This window comes from Fusarium proliferatum, assembly GCF_900067095.1.
Source record: "Fusarium proliferatum ET1 genome assembly, contig: FPRO_scaffold007, whole genome shotgun sequence".
NCBI lineage: Eukaryota > Fungi > Ascomycota > Sordariomycetes > Hypocreales > Nectriaceae > Fusarium > Fusarium proliferatum.
In genome coordinates, this window is record NW_022194796.1 from 2063711 (window position 1) to 2090606 (window position 26896).

The 26896-nt window shown below is 49.4% G+C and overlaps 10 protein-coding genes across 10 annotated transcripts; 7 read left to right on the forward strand and 3 right to left on the reverse strand.

The window, feature by feature from the left end:
* Positions 1-519: 519 nt before the first annotated feature.
* On the forward strand, positions 520-1899 carry FPRO_07489 (putative homoaconitase precursor; the record flags this gene model as incomplete). Its single annotated transcript, XM_031234448.1, has 4 exons — positions 520-640; positions 784-1160; positions 1197-1593; positions 1673-1899. The coding sequence occupies 4 exons, from the start codon at positions 520-522 to the stop codon at positions 1897-1899; spliced, it is 1122 nt and encodes a 373-aa protein (XP_031084185.1).
* A 2144-nt stretch (positions 1900-4043) lies between these two features.
* FPRO_07488 (uncharacterized protein) lies at positions 4044-4667 on the forward strand (the record flags this gene model as incomplete). The annotated part of the gene is made up of 1 exon (XM_031234450.1): positions 4044-4667. The coding sequence occupies one exon, from the start codon at positions 4044-4046 to the stop codon at positions 4665-4667; it is 624 nt and encodes a 207-aa protein (XP_031084186.1).
* Positions 4668-8207: 3540 nt separating this feature from the next.
* Positions 8208-11333, forward strand: FPRO_07487 (uncharacterized protein; the record flags this gene model as incomplete). Its single annotated transcript, XM_031234451.1, has 5 exons — positions 8208-8699; positions 8751-9293; positions 9341-9583; positions 9632-9818; positions 9865-11333. The coding sequence occupies 5 exons, from the start codon at positions 8208-8210 to the stop codon at positions 11331-11333; spliced, it is 2934 nt and encodes a 977-aa protein (XP_031084187.1).
* Positions 11334-12402: 1069 nt separating this feature from the next.
* Positions 12403-12755, reverse strand: FPRO_07486 (uncharacterized protein; the record flags this gene model as incomplete). Its single annotated transcript, XM_031234452.1, has 2 exons — positions 12403-12569; positions 12644-12755. The coding sequence occupies 2 exons, from the start codon at positions 12753-12755 to the stop codon at positions 12403-12405; spliced, it is 279 nt and encodes a 92-aa protein (XP_031084188.1).
* Positions 12756-13860: 1105 nt separating this feature from the next.
* On the forward strand, positions 13861-14485 carry FPRO_07485 (uncharacterized protein; the record flags this gene model as incomplete). The annotated part of the gene is made up of 3 exons (XM_031234453.1): positions 13861-13873; positions 13931-14234; positions 14290-14485. The coding sequence occupies 3 exons, from the start codon at positions 13861-13863 to the stop codon at positions 14483-14485; spliced, it is 513 nt and encodes a 170-aa protein (XP_031084189.1).
* Positions 14486-14765: 280 nt separating this feature from the next.
* Positions 14766-16419, reverse strand: FPRO_07484 (related to structure-specific recognition proteins; the record flags this gene model as incomplete). Its single annotated transcript, XM_031234454.1, has 3 exons — positions 14766-15913; positions 15964-16281; positions 16335-16419. 3 exons carry the CDS (start codon positions 16417-16419, stop codon positions 14766-14768), a joined length of 1551 nt encoding a protein of 516 aa, XP_031084190.1.
* A 405-nt stretch (positions 16420-16824) lies between these two features.
* On the forward strand, positions 16825-17551 carry FPRO_07483 (uncharacterized protein; the record flags this gene model as incomplete). The annotated part of the gene is made up of 4 exons (XM_031234455.1): positions 16825-16941; positions 17020-17277; positions 17323-17381; positions 17431-17551. The coding sequence occupies 4 exons, from the start codon at positions 16825-16827 to the stop codon at positions 17549-17551; spliced, it is 555 nt and encodes a 184-aa protein (XP_031084191.1).
* Positions 17552-18170: 619 nt separating this feature from the next.
* FPRO_07482 (uncharacterized protein) lies at positions 18171-18914 on the forward strand (the record flags this gene model as incomplete). Its single annotated transcript, XM_031234456.1, has 1 exon — positions 18171-18914. One exon carries the CDS (start codon positions 18171-18173, stop codon positions 18912-18914), a length of 744 nt encoding a protein of 247 aa, XP_031084192.1.
* A 245-nt stretch (positions 18915-19159) lies between these two features.
* Positions 19160-20020, forward strand: FPRO_07481 (uncharacterized protein; the record flags this gene model as incomplete). Its single annotated transcript, XM_031234457.1, has 1 exon — positions 19160-20020. The coding sequence occupies one exon, from the start codon at positions 19160-19162 to the stop codon at positions 20018-20020; it is 861 nt and encodes a 286-aa protein (XP_031084193.1).
* A 4313-nt stretch (positions 20021-24333) lies between these two features.
* On the reverse strand, positions 24334-25551 carry FPRO_07480 (putative YVH1-protein tyrosine phosphatase; the record flags this gene model as incomplete). Its single annotated transcript, XM_031234458.1, has 2 exons — positions 24334-25447; positions 25505-25551. The coding sequence occupies 2 exons, from the start codon at positions 25549-25551 to the stop codon at positions 24334-24336; spliced, it is 1161 nt and encodes a 386-aa protein (XP_031084194.1).
* Positions 25552-26896: the final 1345 nt, after the last annotated feature.

Below are 26896 nucleotides of genomic sequence, written 5' to 3' on the forward strand. Positions count from 1 at the left end.
AGGAGGTAGTAAAGTACAGGGTCGTCAGGTTGAGAGCGAGGAAACGTTATAGGCACGTTATAGGCACGATCTTGAGGAGAAGAAAGAATCAAGTTACAGGCAAGTCCTACGGATCTCGCAGCATAAGTCAGTCATTATCTATGACACTCAGCGTCAGAACGAACGCGCCTGAGTGGCGCTCTGCCTAAAGGTATCACGGGAAAAGATTTTATCGTTGCTCTTTGTGGTTTGTTCAGCAACGGTGTTCTCAACCATTGTGTCGAGTTTACGGGATCTGAGGAAAACGATGAGCAGCATCCCTATTGATACTCGACTTACGGTATGTGGTTGAAATGCGACTTCTGGAAGGTCTCGCTAACAAGCCATTAGATCAGTAACATGACAACATAATGAGGCGCTCTGTCTGGATGTGTGATTCCTTGACCGTCATTTTGTTTCTACCGTGTGCTGACATTTGAAGTGTTTCCTATTGACACTACACTCGAACGCTGGCTGCGGTATAAAGCTACCGAAATAGCCATGTTTCCGGACCACTCAGCGAAGGAGCGCATCACACATGAACGAATCGATGAGCTTTGCGCCAGCCCACTGGCTGCTGACTTCGATGCTCTGTGTGCAAAGCAATTGTATCTCAATCTTGGTACTCTCTCTCCTTATGTCTCTGGTCCTGTTTCTGTCGAAATTACTATACCATTGCATGAGCTGGCACCTAAAAACATCAAGATCCAAGGCATATCATAAGTTCAAAGGCCCAATACGAGGTTAGCATGCTAAATTGGGCAGTTGTGAGCTGCACAAACTCTCGACACTCAGACATCCAAGCAGCAGCCGCCGTGTTCAAAGAGGCTGCAAAAGCCAATGGAGGTGTCGTTCCAAAGATCGTGGGTGGTGTTAAAATGTTCATCGCGGCAGCATCGTCACGCGAACAAGAGGCAGCTGAGGACTCTGGTGACTGGCAAGTACTACTTGATGCCGGTGCTGAGGCGCTTGTGTCAGACTCGGCACTGGGCTCCTTGAACCCGGAGATAGGTATCACTGCATCCAACTGTAACTTCAAGGGCAGAATGGGATCGCGCGAGGCGCTCGCCTATCTTGGAAGCCCGGAGGTTGTGGCAGCTAGCGCACTCAAGGGTATCATCTCCGGACCAGGTGCTTATAAAGTACCTGAGAATTGGGCTGTAGTTGACCATGGGTAGGGCAGTGGGCAACCTCGTAGCGTTGAGAGTGATTTTAATGATATGGTTCAGCAGTTAGACTCGTTCATTGGTAACGTTGAGTCAACGGAGACATCATCAAATGGTCCTGCGGTTGAGATCCTCCCAGGCTTCCCAGAGTCTGTTCGCGAAGAAATCGTTTTCATGGACATAGACAGTCAGGATACCGACCAGATCTATCCTAGATCGATGACCTATGAGAGCAATGTGTCCAAGGAAGCTATGGCAAACGCTTGCATGAAAGACTACGACCCGGATTTTCAGAAAGTTAGTCGGCCAAACGACATTCTCGTTTCTGGAAATGGCTTTGGCTGCGGTTCTTCTCGTGAGCAGGCTGCCACCGCTATCCTGGCCATCTCCATCCATTTTGTGGTTGCTGGTAACTTCAGCAATATTTTCTCCCAGCAACTCCATTAACCACGGCCTTATGGGACTCGAACTGCCACATCTTATTCAAGGCCTCCGTGCCGCTTTTCCTAAGGACGCAAAGAGGCCCATCCCTACGTTCAGAACTGGATGGACGCTCAAATGGGATGTGAAGAAGAGTATGGTTCAGGTTCAGGAAGGCGAAGGCGGAGAAGAGTCGGCAGAGAATGTTGGCGACATTCCGCCCAATGTGCAAGAAATCATAGCTCTTGGAGGTTTGCACGAGCGGTGTAGGCATGAATTGAAGAAGGCAAGTTAGGCTGAGGACCAAGTGTCCAGCCGTTGGGTCGGCGGTTCAGAGACCAGAAGGCAACCGAGACAGGAGCTCGAATAAATACTCAGATCGAGGGGAACACTAGGACAGGAGACACTAGACATGTTTCTGGCGCTGTATCTACAAATGTATTAGGACGAAGCGCGACAAGAGGTGAGTTGCTCCCTATCAAGTTGGACTCTGTTGTTCGGGACTTCGCATTCACATCCCATGTCACCAAGATTTGAGTGATACGATCGCAAACAACTAGAACTGGAAGCATACTCGATTCCACCACAAGGAGTCGAGGAGCTTATCATAAAAGTTTTCGAGAACGTGGATATCATAGGTTCTCCTGTTAAAAGACGAACACTATGAGCTCCTTGGTCCCGACACTGGATCGTTTGCCTTTCGCACTGGAGCCGGATCGCTCAGCCTGGATGGGAAGTGGCCGTAGCAATGTGGCGCAAAGTGCCTCTTTCTGATCGGCGAGGCGCTTTGCCTGCTTTTCGCAGACCTTCAAGACCTACTACGAGAGGGTTGCGGGCTAATAGTAGGAATCCACTGTCCATATTGCACATTCAGGATACTGCCAATTAGATATGGACGATAATTCCATGACGATCAGCTGAGCTTGGAGTGGATTCATATATGCATACTCCGTACCGGACTGGAGAAAGATGCCTAAGTCACAGCACATCTCAAGCGCATCGGTGACTCTAAAGATCGTAGCGTTTAGGAGACATGCTCCGCCGTTGCAAAGGCTTTCAACAGACTTTCACGTCAATTGCCGCCAGTTTGACTAATTAATGCCAAAGCCCCCCGATCTCATCTTGATACGCATCGTAAAATGGTGGAAATAGTGCGATTGCATCCATACTTCTTTACGAGCTGAGGAACCTCCTTGGCCTGGGGTAGAAGAACCCCCACGTCTATCCAATGTCGGCATGATCAATTCAAGACAAAAATGACGATCAATGCTCTTCCAGTGCAAAGAACCCCAACCCTCTCTTTGCTTTTTCTCAGTTATCGCAACTCTAGTGTTATATCGCTGAAGATTCTCTAACGAAAGAGGTTTAAGTGATCAGCTATTATGTTCGGCACAGAAGTGCCGTTTACAGCTGCCACAGCTGCAAGCGACCGGATCACATACGCGGTCTGTCTGTCCTGTGCTTTGTAAGTTCGAATAAGCTTAGTATATACTAGAACGTGGGCGACGTTGCGAGTAGCCAAGTCCGCAATCTGGGCATCCTCGGTTGGTTGTTGTGTAAGTGATCATCGGTCAATCAAGACAGCAGCATGTTGCTAATGACCCTACATACTCAGACCGCATGAGCCCAGACTTGGTGCAATTACAAGCAGTGTTTCTCCAGTAAAGTGACTCTTTACGCGACGCATGAATGAGCGACGGTCTCGGCCATCAATTGAACTCTAGCTGATAAAGATTATTGGACTAACCAATGCTTAGACAAGCTGACGCTGAGGAAGGCTGATTTAATTGGTGGTTCGACTGTCTGTACCATACGATGTCAAAGGCTTCATTTCAACTACGTCGGTCAAATGCGCGCCATGATTCCCATCATGATGAGAATGGCTGAGAACCATTAGGAGATCGACAGCATGCGATTCTGGGTTGAGTGATGATCGTAACCAATTCTGTGACCGATCCATCAACCCATATGACGCCGAGGAAGAGACCAATTATCCGGTCACCGAGCAATATAGTCTACAGCAGCAAGCCCCAACATGAGTCAGGAAGTCTGTGTCGGTTGTGAGAGCAGTAGATGTCTTTGTTCATTGTAGGGTAGGTGGGTTCAACAACAGGCATCTACTCGCAGGCTCGTCAAGAGCAGACTGAATAGGCATTCTTCAAGCACTGAGAGTGGCACAAAATCGTGTGTTTCAGTAGCTCTGGTCATTCGTTGCTGTCAATTATCCGGTGCTGATGCTTACTTCCAGATCAGACCTGAAAAAGTGCTCGATCGGCGTAATACTCCCCGCATCACGACGAAAGTCGCCGACGAGCTGACGGGCTACAGGAAATATGTATACGTTGCAGTGAATGATAATCCACTCCATGAACAGAAACAATCAGGGATATGTTGCACAAAAACTTTCACCTGAATCTACTGGTTTTATAGCCGCTCATCATGACCCGCACAGTCACACGAAACCAGGACAAGCTCTTCATCCCACCCGGAGGTATCGACTTCTCATCCCAAACAAACAAGCCGGGAGTCGTCGATATCTACTTGAGAGCCGGCGACGACACACCAGGCACAGGACTTCACTGGCACGAGACTCACACGGAGTACCTCCAAGTCGTCCAAGGCTATGCTCTTGTGACAGTCGGAAACCGCACAGCTGTCTTCTCAAAGGATGACGGGATCATCACCGTACCGCGGTACACAATCCACCAATACATGCGCGCAGACAAGACGGACGAAGGGAAAGCGGGAAAGGACGTTGATCTCGTTGTGAGGGAATGGACTGAGCCTGGCGATGGGGACAAAGAGGTCTTCTTTCGCAACATGATCAGCTTGATCATGGACAAGAAGGATGGCGCATTAGGTACAGTGGGAATGCTTCTCTCTGTCATGACAGTTTGCTGGTCTCATGATAACTATCCTGTCTTTTGGAAGGGACCAGAGGTCTTTGGGGAGGCTGTGCAACAAAGAGTGAGAAGGGCTGTGACATTCTCTTTGATGGGATGTCTGGTTCTCTTTGGCCGACTTGTCGGATGCAAGCCGCAATATCCAGAATATACACCATAGAAAGTTTATTCTCAACTCGGAATCTATACCCTTTGCGCAAACAGCCTCGAGTCTTCACTTGAAGTTTGCATATACCAGGTTAACAAACTCAACCCCGCGTTCAGAACCTTTCAAGATCATCCTAGCTTTCACGGCTCTCGACCTCGGCAAGGCATATCCATGTGCTATTGACAGCTTCACCCAGGCATTAGCGTGATCGACAGTGCCAAAAACAAACATCGTCAAGCCATAGCCCAAAGCTTATCGAAGCGCAAGAAAGCCACGAGAACCCACCCACAAGGCTGTAACATGGAGGAAGAGAAAATGTGGAGGCGCTCGAGTCTCTGAAACAAGAGCGCCGAGTTCTAATTCATCTTGGCACCCGACTTTGGACGGGAGTATTTCCACTTCTGGTTTCCGCATGAACACTATCCACATACAAAGTCGGGATGGCACCTTGTTTCAGGATCGACGAAGTGGAAAAGTCAAAATGGGTACATACATACAGTGGTAAAGTGTCACGGGAATAATACGAGATGGTCTTGATGTAGGCTGCCTATTGAGCTGAGGTTCAAGTTTCACAGCATTCGGGCGATGGCCGATACGATATGTGGAAAGAGATTTGCAAAATTCCAAGGTCTCGGATATTAAACAAGACGAGCACTGGATGACTACGGAGGAGAGGCGCTGATCATGGACAGAATGTGGTTAATCCCCGAGTGGTTTGTGGAAAGATCGTCGATAGTTGCAGCTGAGGCATAAACAGACATACAGTAGCGTACAAGCAGGTCGAGCCAAAAGCGGACAGTTCTATGTTTCAAGCTACGTTTTAGCCTCAATATCATTCTGGCCGATTCTAGCATTCTACAAGCAAGCCTTCTTTGTCCGATGTTCCTCGATTGGGCTTTTACATGATGCTTGACAGTGGGATTCTTCTGCACAGAAGCTTTGTTGCTGGCCTGTGCTTTGAGCTACGCGTTTCAGATTTGCATCAATGCATGTTCTTTGACTATTCCCGAATGGGGAGCGGAAATGCGTAGCAAACCAACAGAGAAACTGCCAAAAGCCGGCTTCGAAAGGTTCCATGAAACCTTCTCTAGAAGAAGCTAGCGAGCGCCTCCCCTGAGCTGGAGAGATTGAAGAGCCTTGGGACCCATGATGTCAGACAGGGGTGATTGGCAGTTGAAGTGTGTAGGATGCGTGCTTGCTTTTGCTTGGAGGGTTCATCGAGAGATTTGTGGTAAAATCTTATGATGAGAAGAAAATACTTCGGATAGCTGCGTTCCTTACCTGCAAAGATCTGCTGAGGAATATCTTGTCGTCAAATCCCATGATACAAGATAGCGGTGATTGGGTGTGTGAAAGTGTGACTAGCCGCCGTGCGTAGTGGGAACATGGCGCCGATTTTGAACTGTAGATTGAGCCCAGAGATAAGTCAAGTTGACGCGAACAAGATACAAGATAGATCTATCAGTGAATATCAGTCATGATTGCTGATAGCGTGTGTTGAAGCTTCTCCTCGGATGTGTCAAACTGATGCAGCTTCCTATATCGAAGTAGACAGGAAAAATGGGATGCCTGTACCGAGTAAGGTTCGAAAGCTTCCTTGCACATTCATGCAATGTCCTTCTGGAAGAGGAGGGGAACCACACCACCCGTTCTGGCGGATTCAGGGGCTTATCCATGTCAAGTCAATCGTCTTTCTCAAGACCCCTGCATCTTTCCTTGTCCCCTCTTTGGGCGTCAAGTCAAAATTCTTGCCATGTGACGGTGACAGCAATGCTTTTCCTTCTCTTCTGTTTTAGCTTGAATGCTGATAGCGATGGCAGGATGGCACTGCAGTATCGTGGAACCCCTGTTGATCCCTGAATCAGAGAGAGGACATGTGGGACTGGAAGTGGTTAGTGATAATGCTTGGTAACATTCTCCTGTTACCATTGGATTTTGGTGTTTTATTGGACCAGGTATCTTGTAGATCAGGGTCTTGGCTGAGCATCTCTCACCTGGAGCACGACTCATGTGCACATTGACCTCCTTCCAGAAGGCTTCTTTTCTTGTGCAAAGCCTAAGTATTAGTTGATGACTTGCTGATGACGATCAAAAAGGCCCGAGGAGGAAGAGTAAGTGCTTTGGGCTTAATTTGAAACATAATGGATAAGGATGGATGGAGATGTGCACCCGGGTAACACTTGTTAATGCCCAAAGAAATGCACGTCCCTCGAACTCATCGCACGGACTCCATCGGTTACAGTTGCGCCCTGTGGTACAGTGTCGACTGTGTCATATCGCGCACAGTCCCATTTACACAAGGGTCTGATCCCCTTTTTCCCCCTCCAGATCATGGGAGGTCTTTTTTTCTTGTACTCAAGCGATTGTGCTTCAACTGTCGTACGGAGAGAAACAGAGAGAGTATCACCTAACATGTAATCACTCGAGTCATAACTAGCCCATCAAATCATCTGCCCCGGAGTGATAATGTCAGCGCGTAGAGACCGATGAGATCCAATCCCTCCAGGTCCCGTCCACTGACTGGCTGCTCCAGCGCCAACCAGCCTCTGAAATGGCCACCCCCACTAAATCATAAATCACTAACTAGACCTCCACTAACAGCCCAGTAGCCTTAGGTACCGCTAAATTGCCAACCGCCCGTTTCCGTTCCGCCTCCTCTCCCCAGCTGCTGCTGTCCTGCACTCGCTGCCCGCTTTTGGTCTTCCCTCCTTTAAACGACTTTCTCCATCTGCCGTCCGCTTCAACCTTACCTTAAACCTACGCCCAGCCTCGTCGAAATCCTTCCTTTGACCAAAACTGCGGCAACAACGGTTTATTCTGGCTCTAATTTCATTCCTCTGCCCTCACCCAAAAAAGTCAAAAACTCACACATCGGAATACTTGGCCCGCCTGCCAGATCAGACAAGAATCTACTCCCATCGTTTCAAAACCTGTCCAGCTTCCATTTCGGCATCGTCGATCCGCTTCACTAAACCCCCCCTTCGATCGCTCCACCGCCTGACCCCCCGAGACCACCACCTCTACACTCTCGACCAGCCATCACCAGGCCCGCTGCCGATACTGTATACGTTCAAAGAGGGACACCCGCCACGATCAATTCTTTGTCGCTCCAACCTTCGAATCACTCCCTCAAACAGCCGCTTCGCTTCGACACTTCCTCCTCAACACCCCCTTACCCCGCCTGCCCTGTCTTGCAGCTGCGAAAACTCAACGTTTGAATCTCACGCTGATTCACCGCCGAATGACGTCGAACCGCTCGTTGAAACGTTCCTGAGTCCAACGCCAAGTGACATCCCTAGACATTTCACACCCAAGACAGTCCCCACGGCGCTTCCACTCGAACCGATCTCCCTCGACAACCTTTACCTCGCTGCAACGTCCCTCTCGCCCTCCCTGCTGTCGGCTTCGTCTCTCTATCTCACTCTCTCCCAAGTCGCTCCCTCTCGACGGATGGCGTAGAAGGCTATGGCCCATGCCCCGTTGCTACGAAATAATACAGCCCCGGTCTTTCAGCCAAACTCCAGCGGATTCAGTGGCTTCTCGCAGACCAGCATGAACCATGCGCCGCGCGCCAGTCAACTCTCGGGCTCGACAGCCTTTGCTGGCTCCTCGGCTTCGTTGAGTTCTCTGTCCACGGCTACGACCGCCACACCACAGAACGGCGGCCCCGTGCTAGCCACAGCGAATATCATTAATCAAAAAGCCGACGCTTCACGATCGCTTTACCAGATTTGTATTTCGCTCAAGCAGCGCTTGGCTCAGGTTCCTGGCTTTGACCCTTATCTGGATCAGCTGGACCCTAATGATCCTGTTGATCCTCTATGGAACCTATTCCGAAGAGGATACCCTTTACTACTAATTTACAATGCCCTGCGACCTAATGAAGAGCTCAAGGTCGAGGACCCTAGCGCTAATGAAGCTAAAAAGTCCAAGATCGCCATCTTCAAATTCGTCCAGGCCTGCATGAAAGACCTAGATATTCCATCTTCCCATAGTTTTGTGATAACTGACTTGATGGGCAACGATACCAGCGGCTTTGTAAAGGTTGGTAGATGCCGTCTATGATGTGTAGACTGAGCTAAAGTGATGAAATAGGTGACTCAAGTTGTTAATTACGTCTTGGATCGAGCAGAGGAACGCGGATATCTCCTTCAACCTTTACCAGAATCTGGGGATGGAAACAACGAGCCCACGGGCGGACAGATGACCTACCGAGACCACATCATCCGTGAACTTGTCGACACCGAGCGAAAATACGTCCAAGATCTCGAGAACCTGCACGACTTGAAGAAGACGCTCGATCAACAAGGCGAGATTCCTGGCGATACTCTCCATCAGATCTTCCTCAACATCAACGCCATTCTCGATTTCCAGCGCCGTTTTTTGATCCGAGTAGAGACAACAAACTCCATGTCCGCTGACGCCCAACGATGGGGGGCTCCCTTCATTATGTATGAGGATGCGTTCGACATTTACCAGCCTTTTATCGCCAACCAGCGTAAGGCGGCTATGGTTGCGAATCAGGTTTTCGACAAAATCCAACGCTCCTCACACCCCGTGGCAGCTGATTTCAACACCCTGGATGGTTTCCTGCTGAAGCCCATGCAGAGACTGGTGAAATATCCTCTGTTGCTCAAGGTAGGCTAGTTGCGCTTTTTCGATGTTCGATAGCTAATACATGGCAGGATTTGAACAAGAAGACCGAGGATGAGGAGGTCAAGTTGGATCTGACTAGTGGTTGCGAAGCCGCCGAGCGAGTGCTGAAGAAGGCTAACGAAGCCGTTAACCGCGACTTGCTTGATGAGGCTCTCGAGGACCTAACAAGCCGAGTTGAGGATTGGAAGAGCCACAAGGTGGAACAATTTGGCAAACTTCTCCTGCATGGCGTGTATGGTGTGATCACCGGAAAGACAGATCAAGAGAAGGATGTAAGTCTGCTGGCCAGATTCCAGGGGCCCGACACTAACCTTGAAAAGTACGAAATCTACCTTTTCGAGTCTATTCTCCTGTGTTGCAAGGAGATCTCATCAAGCAAGAGCAAGGATAAGAAGGATAAACTGCGGTCATCAGGCACCAAGACACGGAACAAGAGCGCCAAGCTTCAGTTGAAGGGCAGGATCTTCATGACTAATGTGACTGATATTGTGTCCTTCTCTAAGCCAGGTGAGTTATGAAACTCTGAGTAATCGACACAACTAACTCTCGGAAGGCAACCACAGTGTGCAGATATGGTGGAAGGGAGACCCCGGTGTTGAGAACTTTGTCATCAAGTTCTTGAACGAAGAGACTTTGAGGAAATGGGTGATGACTCTGGAGACCCAGAGGAAGCATAACGTGCCGCGCCAATCTTCGAACTCAGACTCGCTTTCAACCGACTTTGCCTGGACACGAGAGCATGGGGCAGGACTGGAGAATCCATACCTGCAGGAGGACGACGACGATGAAGACCTCGGACCAGCAACAGCACCTGCTGGGTACCATACTGGACCTCCCTCGGGCATCGTACCTCGAACAGCTTCAACCAGTAACCTTCGTGCTCGAGCCGGAACCGGAGAGAGCTCTGCTTCACTGGCCGGTATGGTGAGAGCGCCTCCGCCTCGCTTCCCTCTACCAGCGCCTCCCGCACCACTCAGCCTTCAGACAGCAGCAAATGGTGCCCACTCACCCGGCGCCTGGGCGGGTGATAGCTACTTCTCTCCTGTCGCCGAGTCACCAGCCTCATCAAGAACCAGCACAGCCAGTGGAATGTTTACAACACCTCACTATGGCCTCCCTAAGAGTGCCACTCCTCAGCCAACTTGGGAGGATGGTAACGGCAACCGATACACCGCACCCGCCATGCCACGTGCCCCCTCTCGCGACGGTCCGTCACCGAACCCTCATGGACGTAACCCTCGTGGACCTTCACTGCCAGCAATGGCCTCAAACAACCAGGCGGCTCTCGCTGCTCAACAGAGGAACCGCTCGTACAGCACTCCTGATATTAACGGACCAGGAATGCCACGCACACGACAGCCTAGCCACGGAAACATTCCAGCAGTCCCTGGCATCCCTCAACATCTGCATCCTGGCCACAACCCCAGTATTGGCCGAGAACAGACAGGTTCACCTAGAAATGAACAGCCAACTCGGGCCCAAACAAACAGCCCAGGCGCTCAACGAGAGCGCATGCACAAGCACACCGGCAGTGTGGGTGGCAGCATGAACCACTTCCCTTCACAACCAGTTCATCCACGATCAATGACACCCGGTGCTGGAGGAAATGCTCTTCGTGTTGACGCTGCTGCCGCCAACTCGCGAACAGTGTCCCCAGCTCTTGGTACAGCAACAATGCCACCTAACTCGAACCCTCTAAGCCCGGAAATGCCCCTCCCAACACAACTCAAGGTCCGAGTGAACTGTGAGGCAGGAAACTACGTCACCCTGGTCGTGGCTTTCAACATTACCTATCAGTCTCTTGTTGATCGCATCGATGCCAAGCTCGCCCGCTTCACTACTAGCAGTATCAGCAAGGGCCTGCTCAAGCTTCGATACCGCGACGAAGACGGTGACTTTGTCGCCATCGAAGGCGATGATGATATCCAGATCGCCTTCATGGAGTGGCGCGAAGGTGTCAGGAACATGTACTCTGGAGGCGTAGGAGAGATAGAGCTCTTCTGCGTCGGTGGCACTTCCTAGACACCCTCTCACAGGCGCACACTCGTTTGTCGATCGACACCCACCACCCGGAGAAGAGGCAGAAATGGTGCATTGTGCTTAGGATACCCACGGATCATTAACCGCATTTTTCGGCGCACGGAAAACAAAACATTCATACATTTACTTGAAGAAGCCATCCATGATCAAAGGCACGATAACGACCAAGGGCGTCTGGACGACTGGGCAAGGCCGATACATTCTCATATAGACGGCAAGCGAACTCGACTTTTCGAACACATCTCTTTTTTCTATCGTCACCATCTAACGAAAAAAACACCGCCTACTCAAGCCACTCATTCGTCTCATGGACATTATTTTTCTTGGGTTAAGACTTCTTTTTGGTTCGAGACAGCTTTTTTTCTTGCATAGAAATGACTCATTCGCATTGTATGCGTCCTTTCTATTGTAAGATGAAAAGCTGTTTTCTTTACTGGGATCATTCATCTTCAGTCACTTACAGCACAGTTTCATGGGATCCGGCGCTACTATTAAGATATGGGGGCGTTTATCATCATTCTCTTGATTTTCTTGTTCTTTGTCATTGAACCTCTTCTTTTTTTTTGTGTCTGTCTTCTCAAGATTCGGGTTTGTCGTTCCTTTTTTTGTTTTTTTTGGGTGTGATTCCCCCCGTGCGCAATAGAGGTGGATGTGGGAAACTTGTGGCATTGGGTGTGCGCCTTATGATGGGTAGAGTTGTGGATTTTAGTACGAGGTGTTTTGCAGAGCGAGGTAGTGAAATGCAAACACTTTGAATGAACTGATTCATCTCGTATATCGTGATGTTGTGGCCATGAGTACGTAAGTTTGCCATCCACATATATTGGAAACCGTTTTACCGTTGAATCAAATTGTCATGACTTGAATTGTACTTGTAACTGTATCGTACAGCGATATCTATACATCTCGCCCTTCTATCCCCCATGCGGGTATTGTTGTACATATCTCGAATCCAATCCCATCCCAGCAAAAGCAGCGCTTCCGACGCCCAAAATGCATAACCCTTCTTCTTCTTCTTCTTCTTCTTCTTCTTCGCTTTATGTGTACGCTCCTACTTTTGCTTCCTCGGCCCGGTCATGTACTTTTGCATTCGTGCGAGATGGTAGTTAATCGTATTCGTGCCCGCGGGGGGAGGAGCCGGACCGTCCATGCATTTGCGGAGCTGATTCTCTACTGCTGCGCAGCCCGTTGCGTTGTATCCTGCTGAGGCCCAGCATGCTGTGCCTTGTCAGTGACATGTCTCGAAACCAGGGATTTAATCGGGAATTGAGTCGTAGAGGAGGGGAATTTACCGAGAACGCTGGACATGATGGCGATGCAGGGATTCTCGACCTGGCGCTTGGGGTTGTGGACGCGCAGGGTCTTGAGAGGTGGAAGACGGATTGCTTTGTGTCGGCCGGTCATTTTGAAGGGGATTGTACGGGGGGATTGGATCGATTGATATGGCGATGGAGGTCGTGATGCGGTTATGGGAGGAGTGGAAAGTTTGGAAGGGGTCACGTGCTATGGAGATGGTGATAAGATTGGTGATAAGATAAGAGCTGTGCTGGAACGTGAAGTTGCGTGGATGAGCATCTTGAGATGAAGTGAGGTTCAAATAAGTTCTTTGATAAGCGATGTGTTGAATCTATCAGGCTGATTTCTTGGAGATCCCGCTGCTCTTATGTTGTCTGCGTAGACGGTGAGAATTAATGCCAGGCACAACTCCAACCCTGGACGCATGCATTCATCAACAACTGATACAGTACCAAGGCTGCAACGAGAATGACAGTCACTGCAACTATTCGCGTTACAGCATTTCTGTCAGGTATATTCTACAGAGGACATTAATAGCAAAATTGACACTCATAATTCTTCGGCATGACTAGAAGCGCCTATCGCTGACATCAATATTTGCATCCATCAACCACGGATATCAACATTCCCACTTATGACTGGCCCCTACAACACCCGTCTTGATATCAGGAAGACACATCCTCTTGTTTGCATGCGCTCTTATGCTTAGTCTTACGATGCATCATTACTCGCCACAAATGGATCGTCACGGACACAGCCACGGACATCTACTACCTTTCTACTCTTTGTGATGTCGGCCAACGTTTCGATACAGCACAACTTACGCAGTCGGTGTAACCTTAGTACCTTCCAATGATTATCACCCTTCAAGAATGGAAGGACTTGTACAGACACACGATTTCACCTTCACTCCTGCTGGCATCACAGCCTCTTTCCCAAATGTTGGGGGCCGCCTTCCGCCCGTTTCGCTCTTGATGAGAAGAGGGCCTTCCTGCCGTGCTTGGTTCTTTCCCTGACCATGGGACTGTGTGACTACCTTCAACTTGGCTCAGTGCAGCCAGGAAACCTCCGACATCATCCTTTCATCCTCATCATCACCCTCAAGCATCATTTTGCAAAGCCATCCATGGGCAGAACTAGACCCTCATCACGCTGAAAGACACCTGATTTTGATCCCATCTCATCAACAGCTTTATCTATATCTATATTCACGATGGAGAGTCCTAGTGAGTTGCGCTGCGTTCCTCATGCATCTACATGGTCATTTTGCTAACGGAATCTAGCATCCAATTCTGAGCATCACAAGCATCATGCTCATCACTCCCTCGAGGACGACAATCGACGGTCGTCAGACCGCAAGTCCATCGAATTCAGTTCACCTCTCGCCAAGCCGCCACTTGCAAGCCCACCTCCCAAAAATCTGAAAGGAGATGACCACAAAGATACCTTGGGGCCAGAGCGGAAGGAAGAGGAGCTTTTCAGTATGCCGCTCAAGAGCCTGAAAAGCGTGAGTGCACCGGTTATTTGCCCAGTTTGTGAAGTAAGGGCCATGACTATCACAGAGACGCGATCTGGTGGTTTCACTTTGTGAGTTTGCTCTTACCTTCCTTGACAAAGATCTGTTCCTGAGACAAATTTTCAGCGGTGCTGCCGGTCTCGTATGCCTTTTGTCCTGCGCTATCCTGGCATGGGTCCCCTTCTTCATCCCCGAAACCAAGGATGTTTTTCATCGGTGTGGCAATTGTAAAGTATATCTTGCTCAGTGGCACCGAGTAGGTCGCACTGAAATCCTCGCCTACCCAGGGGTGAACAAGGATGAGAACAAGGATGGAGAATAAGGATGAGGTCAGGATCGAGGATCAGTCGAGGGAAAGTCGCTTGCCTTGGAGTTCAATGGCAGAATGATATCCTGGGTCTCCTTACTACTTCCTTTGTTGTCGAGACTTTCTTTTCCCTCTAGTTCAGACATCGATAAGATTGCATCAATAACACATTTACATCGACCAGTGTTCTTTTAGCACTGATAATATTCATGTTCCTCGACTCCTATGCTGTGCACATCGCCGTTATTCATATCCCGCCAAGTTTGTTGTTACATATGTACAAGCCCTTGCATCATTAGACAACATCAAACTTCTCCTCGTCCAAGTCCATGCTTTCAGGGGCTGGCGCTCGAGCAACACTTCGTAGTGCTGCCCAGCCTGTCTTCACGACGGGCTGCTGAACGGGTTGCTTAGAGGGCTTTGGTGGTGGTGGTACAGATTCTGTTGGCTGAGGGGCAGCTTTTCGGCTTCTTTTAACCGGCTTTGGCTCCTGCTTAACCTCTTCTTGCTGTTCTTCTTCCTCCTCGCCCTCAGCTTGTTCATCGGCATCTTCGGCTTCTCCTTCTTCATCCTCCTCGTCCTCGTCTTCATCGTCACCACTGTCATCGTCATCATCATCGGACTCTCCTGAACCATCAGAGTCCGCATCGCTTCCAGGATCGTAGTCCTCCTCATCCTCGTCTTCTTCATCTTGTAGCGCTTGCTCAGCGTCCAGCTGCGCCTTTGCAAGTTCAGAAATGCCAGTTGCAGCTGGTGCGTCGTCTCCAGCCTCTTCGCCGTTCTTCTTGGGTCCGCGGTTCTCTGCGAGCTCTAGTTTGGCTTTTCGCTGCTCGGCCATACTGCGATCTTGGAGACGGTGCTTCTTGATGTAATCGTCGATTCCGCTATAGTCCTCCTGATCCAGCATGGAGAACTCAGCTTCTTCGGTCGCATCACCTTCGCCCGCAAAGACCTCGATTGCGATGTTGAATGTTCGTTGGAGAATGTTGGTGTAGCTTGTAGCGGCGATTCTGCTCAAGGGGATAAACATCATTGGCTTCTTGAAACCCCAGAGAATGCCGTTCTCGAGGAAGAAAAGGTATCCATCCTTGGAGCCCCTGAAGGCCTTGACATGCACGGCCTTCTCGCTTGGTCGATGGGGTTGTCGAACCATGCTCTGGAATTTGTTGGGGTCGGCTGAAGTAATGCTGACACCATTAGGCTTGAGATGACGGTTCAGAGCCCAGTGGAACAAAGACTTGTAGTTGTCCGAAACTGCAGCCGCGCTTCCAGCGTCAGGTCCACCTATCGTACCCTGCTTGGGCGGAGTCGCGGGAACCGTAAACACGAGTGGCTCTTCGGTCGGGGGGTTCGTCTTGGAAGGGAGACATGTTCCTCGTGGGAAAATGACATAGTTGTGCTGGACCTGGTTCTTTTCGGGTACGGGGAGGTAGAATACATATTCTGGCACAGGATTAGCATGGAGCACACAACAACAATGCGGTAACGCGTACCAATGTCAGACCACGCGTAGGTTATAGCTGGAATCGGTGCTGTTGTGTTTGGCGCGCGAGCGTAGATGTGGCCGTCGGTAAAACACAACTCAAACTTCTTCCTCTGGGGCACGGAAACTGAAATCTCCTTGATTTCGAGAAGGACAGTCTCGTCTGCGGCATTCGTTTCGGTCTTGACAGTCTTTGCACCATTCGCCGCTCCGTTTGTTTGAACATCAACTCTTCTCTTCTTATGTGCAGGCTCGCTTCCTCCATTTAACAACTGATCATAAACATGAGTTGCAATTTCGTTGAACAAAGCGATTCGACCAGGTGTATCTAGACTCCAGAGTTAGTATTTCGCGAATTACATCTTCAGGGGTATTGTTTACCAGCTGCTCTCTGAATCCCTTCAAGAATATCTGGCCGGGTTCCAAATACCGAACCCAGCTTCTCCGTATCGAGCGATTTGCCCATGACTGAATCCAATCGCCTTTCCTTGAATTGTATCACTGCTTTCAAAAAAGATTGGGGATTGAAAAATTGGGTGCAAGAGAATTGTTAGGAGTTGGCCGTGGCGATCGGATATGCAAAGGTCATCATATTTCCTACAAGTGCGATAAGATAGCGATTCATGACGGCGGGCGCTTATTAGTCAGGGACTGGCGCCAGTTTTGGCGGGTTACAGGCGCTGTTGTCAAACCTTTCAGGGGGTGCTCCGCCCTATCAGGTGCTGACGTCAAAGTTGGACGGGGCGCTTCCCCGCGATACCCAACCCAGCCCAGCCTTATTCACCGAACCTCGTGTGGTACGAGCCGTCAGGTGCCGTAGTAAACAAACAGTCTTTTTGTCTTACAATATTGTCGATTCTGAATCAAAATCATGGCGACTACGTTTCCGAACATCTACACGCTCCGCAAGGTTGCTGAGACAGCGGCCAAGGCATGCGATATCTGCTACAAGTCGAGCACCTCAGTGCTAATCACACCTGATCAAAAGGTATGCGGGATACTGACATAGAGAAGCAAATACAGCTGATCCCTTTGTAAGCTTAAACTTATGTGATTGGTATGGTAGGATTTCTTCTTTGTTTGTCCAGTCCACCTCAAGGATCGGTACTTTTGCACGCCCAAGATTGATGAGGAGGCTGCGAAGAGGAAGAGGGAGAAGGAGTTAGAGGAGGAGAAGGAGAGGGTTAAGAAGGAGTACGAGGAGAAGCAGAAGAAGAAGAAGGAGAAGGAAGAGAAGAAGGATAAAGAAAAGGATAAGAAGGAAAAGGATGGGGATAAGGAGAAAGACAAGGAGGAGAAGGAGGAGAAAAAGGATGAGGATAAGGTGAGTGCATATGCCAATTTGTCTTTGCATGACTGACTTTTGTAGGACAAGGAAGACAAAACCCCCCCTGCTGAGGAAGAGCCCCGTGTGTTTGAGCTGAAAACGTACGTTGTTTGTCAGTTTGCTTGTGGTGCAACGTGCTAACAGAAACAGGGCCTTTTACCAGCAAAGATTGTTGAAGAAGCGACAAGCCGAAGCGGCGAAAGCTGATCGGGAACGAGCGTCAAAGCCTGGGTATTTTCCCTCTGTGCCCTCTGATGCGCCCAGTCGATAACAGGAGACGGCACTGCTGGTGTTGGCATTGCAGGAGATCAGAGGTCTTTTTTTGTGTGGTGGCTATCTTTGACTGTCGTGTTAGGACGGCGATGTAGGTTTGACTTGGTGTATTCACATTTCGAAGCTCAGCAGCTCTTTTGTTTCACATTTTGATTCTACTGCACGCTCTCGGAGAATTCGTGGACGCCCGTCTAAGCGAGCGGAGAGGCAGAAAAGCCTCAGACATTGACCCTGAGTGATGAAGATATTTAGTTAAGTCTAGCCTGAGTTTAGTAGACTCTTTACTGAGTTCATTTTAGCCTCTCAAAGTCTTGAGTTTTCTTGCTCCTACATAGAGGGCAATGACCTTACCTCTGTAAAGAACTTCAGGGGTAGGAATAAGAGTGTGTCCCTTCTTCCAACATGCTATGGATGCCATTCTTTCTGCTTTAGGTAAAAGAGGAAAGAAACCCAAGTACCTCTATCCTAAATAACAAAAATCCTTAGGTAACTTGGCATAAGTTTAGGTAAGTTTAGGTAGGCAACTTCCATCAGCATAAGTTTGGAACACTCTCTTCTATTCCTACTCAAACCTTACATCCACACAGCATCTATCTACCTTTATTCTCATCGATACAATGCCCAGCATCTTTGGGAACGTTCGGTGCGATGGCTGCCAGGCAATGATCGAAGATTCAGAAACATCAGCGGTCCTGTTTTACTGCTCTAATTATCCTACCGGAGACTGGGGCCATCAGATTCTTGGTCGGTCGAGTAGACTAACGATCATGCAAAATACAAGATACACGTTCTTACATCGTCGCTGTTTCGATATATTCCAGATCATGCCCACTGGGCAACAACGATCGCAAGCCGAAATCAACTGCTTCAGGAGAGCTATTGGATGGCGCAAACTCGACTTCATGCGTATTTTCCCGGAAGGACTGGACATTCCGGGACTTCCCCGTGTCAGCCTGATAGCCGTTGCAAGGGCAGCGACATTTGCTCTTCAAAATCCACTCGTCCGCGAACTTTCTTACATCGAGGAACTTCTTGACATTGTTCGATCTTATTGTCCAGATGCCTACTTCTGGAATATGGTGCAGCTAATGGGCTTGAAAGGTTTTGCTTCTACGGGTAACCCCGTGATGGAGGATCTCTCCCGCGTTGAGAGTTGGAAGCGCCTCCAGCCTGCACCAGTTTGCGGGCGACCTCTAGAAGACCCCGATGGCCTGCTCATCAGTCTTGATTCGGACGGTATATGTGAGATTCAGAGACTTGGGAGTCATCCTCACCCACCAAACCACGATCCCCAGGTGAAGCTCAGGAAGTACGTTCTCGCCAACGAGAAAGACCTTGAGTCCGTCAAAGCCTACTTCTAGGTTAGTATTCCCATCCGTGGCATACTTTAGTTAATGGGTCACTAATGATATAGAATGGGCTCTGCTGTTTGACGGCAGGTCAGGACCACCCTGGTTTCCCGACTTGGGACACTCAAGAGCCACCAAAGGTACTCTACTATCCAAATGATGGGAGCCGCAAGCCCTTCTTGCAACTTGAGGGCTGTAGGATGTTAAATAATCAAGTTCCTCGAGCCACAGATATCCGGGTGATACGCCTCGACAAAATGACTGAGATGGATCTCACATTTATCTGCGGGCAAAGAACATCTTCTCTTTTAGGAGGTCCCTTCGCTGCGAGCCTTTTTCGAACAACGTATGCTAAGCATCGGGGCCGTGGTCCAATGGTGATTCCTGCTGCCTTACCACTGGATATTCCGGCAATTAAAGAAGAAACATTGTGCCTGGAGATCCGATTGAATGGGGACGGCTGCAGTGTGCTGCTTGAGACCCGATCGTTAGGCGTTGTACACGCAGGACTACAAGCGAAACCGACCAAGGACCCGAAAAAGAATCCATTTTCTTTGAGGTACCGTGTCACACGTCCACGGCTTTTGTTCCTCTGGAAAGGGCAAGGCGATGTGCTGAAACATACTGTTTCGTTTGCTATCTATCCCGAGGGAGTTGTACTCGCACCAAACCATGTTCCCATGGTCATCGGACCGCAGTTGTCATCATTCAGACCTGATTTTGCCTCTCACCAACCTGCCTGGTCATGGGCTCCCATAGAACACATCCGCAGCATCCTGGTACACGAACAAGATGGCCGAGGATTTATAGGAATGATGATACATTATGACAACGGGTCTCAGAGATTCATCGGCGACTTCGCACGGGCCGACGACGACGACGACGATATCAGATACCCAATATCCATTGAACCAATAAAGCACATGTATGTCGAGAGGTGGCCCCCTTCCGGCCAGTATACGAAGATACAAGTGCATTTTGGACCTCGCTGGCTCCGCCACAGCATGGATACGGAATTGGATGAATATGAATTTGTGGGCGAATTGCATTTCTGGTATGGGCCATGGATGGCTCCTGAATTAAGAGTCCTGCCGTCGGGTAGTTGGCATGCTGAGTAGTTGCTAATAGGATCACTTGAGAACAAAACTTGTTCCTATATCCCAGAGGAGAAGCATGAATAGAACTCCAGACCAGAGGAGCAAAGAAAGCTTAAGACTTCGACCCTAAATAATGAAGAGACTTAGGTACTCAGCAGTAGTGTAGTAAACTAAGTACAAGTTAAGTTACAGAATTCGCGTGGATCCTCGCATACCTTCAGAAAGATATGTCTTGTCACGCAAGGACTGATCCTGCCTTGGACTTAGTACCATGCTGGTGTTGAAGCCATATCGAAGCTCGGGGGAGTCTTTCTTCGCTGTGTCTACGCCGGCTTGGGCTATTACTAGGAATAACAAGACACAAGCAGAGAAGCTTGATGCGCTACACATCTACATGGGCGGAGTCGGACTCCAGCTGCGGGATAGCAACTTATTCTTTAATAACTCTCTTCTGTGCTACGAGGTCCCATGATGGGGAGATAAAAGACTCCTAAGCGATATATCGCCATCCATTTGGCCTTCTACCCACTGCAAAGCCTGGATAATCGATTGAACCAGGCAATGCTTCAAGTCCCCTCGCCGGCTTCCCTCACAGCCTGTCCTTCGGAGTTTATTTTAATACCCTATATCAAGTTCCAAAGGCTCGACAACTCCCATATCCTACACGGGAAGAAACGTTCCATATGAAGGCGAATGGGTGGTCTCAAGTAATGTCTCATATCTTTGATGCTTGTTACATCGACAATCTCGTTGCAACTCTGTGGCAACTCAGCTACTTTGCCGCTCTATAATTAACCTGGATGCATGCCAAACTCTTGGTAACAACTTAGTCAAGCGTCTCATATCAACTTGTCCCTCAGAATCCCCGTCCTTTGAGCCCTGATCTGCTCGTCCTCAATCCACTCTCCACAAACTGCAGAGATTTCTCAATTACACATCACATCACTTAGTTTGATTTCTTCATCATAACTGGCTTCCTATTCAGGCAAGTCAAGTCAAGCCATATCACGGATTTACCAGAGAACCGTAAACTCCGGCATCACGACGCTAGCCTTTTAACGTTCGGTTTCGTTGCGACGCAAGCCACAAGCGTAAAGGACATCCAATCCTGGCGTGCCATTATGCCGACGATTATGCCCTTTTATTGAAACAGCTGCATTGGTCTTCAAGTTTCCCATGCAGACCAACTACAAGATGATTGGTCTCAGCGTAGGGACTGCACACACACGCATCTCGCCCGATGCTAGTAAACACACGACATGGGATTCTTGTACTGATCTCGCATTCTCAACCGTCTGACAGGACAGGATAGCAACAAAAAAAAAAAAAAAGAGCCATGGGATGTGACCCTCAGGGTGCGGGGCGTCTGAGCTACTTAGTGCTTACATCTTTGGGCTTGGAAAACAAGAGCTGGAAGAGCCGCGACAACTCCCACTCAGAGAGCATACAAGTCCAATACTGTGATGATAATGGTGATGTGATGCTCGCTTGTCTCGAGGTCTGATTGATCAGATATCACCGAGTTCCAATGGAGGGTGTATCATGACGACTCACCAATGGCTCGTTCGTGCGGCAAGTAAAAGAAAGAAAAGCCATCGTGAAGCGGTGTCAAGGTGACGATTTCTGGGAGCTTACATCCTTGTGAGAAGCTCCGCAGAATTACGGCATCTAGCTCTTAGGTGTAAGCGTATAGACTCGGTGACCTCGAGGGCTTCGGATCCGAGATACAAAGGCTTTCACCGCGAAGAGCGAGTCGGAGGATTCATCATGTTCAGAATAAGAATTTAGAATCATTCTATTGTTTGTAATATAACAGTGGAGAGAGGATAGGTGATGACTGCAGATATACATGATGATCGAAAGGTTGAGGGGAGTGACATGCATTGAGAGCACTACTTCTGCAAGGACCTGAATCATCCTAGATGCCGTCGCATGCAATGACATGATACAGGATAGCGTCATTTATTCTTTTCCTTGGTAAAACAGCCACAGATTGTGGTCTTTTCAGTCCGTGTCTTGTAGTCCCCAAGTCCGAGATACTCCACAGCGTGATTATAGGGCTGACATGAGACATGCAAAACAAGACATGTGACTCTCCAAGATATTTCTCTCTGAGAGAGAAGCGGTCTACGCCAAGTACCGACCGCTTGGGCTCGTCACAGTGATCGTGCGACAACAAGAGCTCCCATACCATACAATCCAGCCACACAGACCGAATCTCATCGGCGGAGGGCATGACACCATGCAGTAGCTCCCCCTCTCAAAATAGAGTTTTTCCTCATGTTTCTATACATAAACGCTGCCATCAAGTTTCATGCTTTCCCAGGTTTCATAAATCGGGAATGCCGAGGGTGTTTGACAGCGAAGACCCAGGGAGCAAAAGACTTCCCGCAGATCTCTCGAAGGGGTCCAACGGCTACAAATCCTTCCGGTGGGTTGGGGTTGCAGTCAGTGGAAACAAGGCGTGCCTTTCCCTTCGGGGATAGACAGACGAACCTCGCAGGCCGGGTACTTGTATGCTGTCAGACGAGCATGTATCCTTTTCAGGGGTGTGTGTGAGTGTGAGAGACGGACTAAACCACGCCCCTCCTTGTTGGAAAAGCGCAGATGAGTGCTACTCTGCCCTTGTTCTAGGGCCTTGCTGGAATAACTTTGTATGGGCAGGCTACAAGATAGGGCTGACTCTCAAGTGGTCAGTTCATGAACAAGACCGAGGTATAGTTCATATTCCTTCGCTCGCAATGCTCGCACCGTTGCATCTGTGAAGGACCGCTCCGTACTGCGTATAGCATTCGTAGTCAACACACACTCTAGCCCAAGATGGGAAAAACGTGTCATGCAGTAAGATGCATCCGTCGATGAAGCACGCTGCGGGTAGATAGTTTCTAACTAGTTAGCTCCCAGCGAAACTAACTAGCCCATACTATCCAGCATCACTCCCCCATGATCAAGATCAATAACCTCGAGGTCAAAAGCGGTGTCAAGATGCGAGCAAAGACGTCATGAGAATAGACAAGGGGAGCTATGACCAACATCGAAGCTATACCCGCCAAGCATGGCATTTAGATAACTCCAACTTGACACACAAAAGAGGGCTAAATGCAATCCTCAAAAGGCTGAAATGTCGCTGTAAGACAACAAGATAAAGTATATACCCCAAAGGGCAATCGCCGGGCGTAAGCGGAACCGCCAAGACAGCGCTGTCTTCTTTTTTCTCCGCCTTGACGCATCATAGATCAAATGGCGATAGGTGAAAAGGGCTCTTTGGACAAAATGTCCCCGCTGTACAAGCTCACATCCAAGGTTGCTCACAATGAGTGCGATCCTTCAACCAAGACCAAGGTGAAGACGGTGGTGCTGACTGGCTTACGCCCGATGTGGGTTTCAGACCAAGGCGAAACGGGGTATATCAGTAAGCGCAGCGTCTTCAAGCTTCGTGATCTTCTGTGTTTCTTCTTTAGTTTTCCTTTTTTCATGGTTTTAAATCCTAGATCAGCCCTATAGTCAGCAAGTTAGTGGCTGGGCTATGTCGGAATTCCGTGGTGTATCGAGCCATGTAAGACGCTGGGCCACAGAAGGATTCGAGCTAGGCCTGTCATTAGAACTGCGTCGATTAGATTAGATAGTTGAAAGTAGAGCGATTATGGAGAACAAGATCCACATGGGAATAAGACAACAAGACGTCGAATCATGAAGCTAACCATTCGAAGGATCTGCTCATGCAGAGTTGTAAGGCTCTATTGTATGTATAGACAGAGGCGTGCGCATGCTACTCTTTCTTCTGTTTGGATGTTGATCTGAAAGGTGGCACGACTCTTCCAACGAGGCCTAGTGCTGATGCCTTGTGTCTTCTCGGGACCCCGAACTCGGACTCCCTTTTCTCTCCGTCGGACTTGGTCTCCCAGGAACCATCTGCTCTGCGAAGATCCCCTCTTCATGCAGCCCGAGTCTCCCGGCTTATCCACGACGAGATGCAAAATGCACCAAGACACACTTTCTCTTCTCCCTTCCACAGCGCACACCTCACGCCCTGTAAGCCCTAGGGCTTTTGATCCCGCCTGGTACCCCGCCGGCTTTTGCTCCCTCTCTCCCAGTGGCTCGCTCGCCATGAGAGATGCATCATGCCAGAGCGGAATGTATCTCGAGAAGGGCAAAGCTCCATGTCCAGACGGACCTGTCAAGCAGCATGCGGCATGCCTTAAGCACCGGACATAACAACGGATCCGCGGAGGGCGGGTCTCTCAAGGCACGGATCGGTAACATGGGCCTGAATCGGTGTCTATGCGGCGCTCTTGTTTAGTATTGGTTGGTAGTAATTCCGCCCTCACCTGTCCTCACAAGTTTCCGCTCCGTGGAGCTAACCCGGGTGGCATCCGGATCCCCATGCTCTGAGTCGCCGGCCGCTTGACGACGTCGTCGACCCTCGCCTTCTGTAGCGAGAACGCCGGCGTCACCCATCCGCCGCAGGAGCACCGAAAGCCCTTCCAGTCGTACCGGCCTACACCAGCGCCACACTTTGCATTGGGGCATAATAATCTTCCGTTGAGCTCTCCCTGTTCAAGGACCCCGCGCATCCAACTAAGTGGTTCGACAAAGTAATGCTGGCACGTAGACGCCGAGGACTTCTTGTCAGAAGGCTTGTGCTCCACAATGAAGGGTGCCGTGACCAAAGTTCGACGGCACTTCTTACATCGTAGACTAAGACCCGAGTCATCACGAGGCTGGGTCTCTTCATCCTCGAAACGAAGCCTCGTCGGTGCCTGGCCTACTGCAAGGTTCTCGTCGATTTCACGCTTGTAAGCCCACCGCTGATATACAGGGTGTGCTTCAACATCATCCGGGCAACCCATCTCCCACCACAAGGCTAACTGCTCCATGAAGCCCTCGTTAGGTTCAGCCATAGGTCGAGTTCTGCGCACAAACGTAAGTGCAGCATGGACAGCCTCCTTAGCGGTATCCTTTCTCGAACGCTTCTCCCCAGTCTGGGGAACCGAGTGGGCCGGGTCCGAAATGGCAGTCGGCGTGATATTGGGGTCGAAACGACTTGGATATCGCCTAAGCAAGTAAGCAATAACCGCCGAAACAGATCTCGACTTTCCAGCCGCACAGTGGACAAAGACGCCTCCCTTCTTCTTCCTCTTCTTCTCCCCCATATCGAGGTCCTCGACACCCTTCTCTAACGAGACGCCCCCATCCTCCTCATCCTTCGCAAGCCAGCTCGCGCCTAGACCTTCCTCGATAAATCTGACAGCCTTGGGCAGCTCGATCAGCAAGTCAGCGTCCTCCACATCGTCAATGTCGATAACTTGGTGTTGTAGGTCTTTTCCGTAATCGATCCACGGTTCGTCCTTGAAGTTTTTGAGGCTTGATATGTCGAATGGGACGAGGGAGAGGACATGCGTGATGCGACGATCCGTCAGCGAGTCTGAGCGGCGCAAAGCCCAGAGTCTGGGAAATAATTAGCACAGAATGTCCGTAAATTGTTTAGTGGTGGGAGAGACCTACCCTCCAACGAATAGCTCATCCTGGCCGTCGATCCTGCTGAGAGCCATTTGGGCGATACTTTGCTTGAGAAGGTCAAGCTCTCCAGGTTCAAATCTGTGGCCAAATTCCTCCCACTGCTGCGGCTTCGAATCGTCCTCCTGGTTGTCCTTGGATTTGAAAACCTTGTATGCCTGATCGGCGCTTGCGGAATCGTCTTCTGCCAGATTGTGCGCCTGTCACAAGTCGCAGTAGTGGTCTGGATATTCAAGATCCTTCGTAGCTGTTGGTATTCCAAGAATAATGATAGAGTCTGCAGTCAAAAGAAAGTGGTTCTTATAGATCAGTCATGCGAAACTCGAAACCGAGAAAGTAAAATAAATTAAGCTTCAACCTCGGTGTGAATCATGACTTCCACAACTTTTCCATCTTTTTGCCCCTCCTTCCACATTAAACTCTGCGCCACATCAATTTACCCCGCCATGCCATCAAGCGCCACACTCCATCTTGAGCTTCTCACCAGCCACACTCTCCCAAATCCCATCTTCAATTCAAAGCAACCATCGTCTCGTCTATTTCTGTCAAAAAACACAACTATCCCACGAATGGAATGTATCTCACAGCACGACCCGAACAGTGCAATTATACGGATTATCACGTGATCCATATCAATTCCGCGTCCAGGGTGGTGTTAGAGACATCAAACCCAGCCAGCTGAACTTTTAGACCCTTCAGCTGAACAACAGACAAATTTTACGCGACACGAATTGCCCAAATAGGGGTGGTATGCGCTTCAATTCCGCTGTGTTTTGTCTGATAATGGAGTTGCCGGTGCCCGAGGCAACTCTGCATTTAATTCTCATGTTTAGGCTTGAAGAGTGAAGGCCCTTTGGAAAGCCTCGTAGATCTTCCAACTAAGCCTTACAAAGAAATTGGATGTGCCGTCTTTTCCTGGTCCCTGCAACGGCCGCAACCTCAGCGTTGGGTACGCTATGTTTCACAGACTGCAACTGGCTGGTGCATCGCTTCACAATGGTTGAACAGGACAGAACACTGCAGAGACAACTGAGGTATTAAGAATTCGAGCTACAATTTTTATCTTGTCAGACTACTTTATATCTACATGACCGAGTCTGATATGTCCCTAACCTGAAATCCCGAACAATAAATAATAACAATGCCATGTGTCCCAATGCCGCGCCAATGAACCGTGACCGTAACCATGATTGAACCTTTTTGTACCGTGACCCATAAGATGATGCATACGACATCAGCATCAAGCTGTGCCAGCTAATATGTATACGAAGTGAAGCCTTTGTCCTCCCCATTTCACTTGCCGACATCCTCGCTCGCTTGCTGGTGAGTATTAGCTGAAGTGCTAACCTCTAAAGACAACGCCTGGGCTTTTTCTGCCAT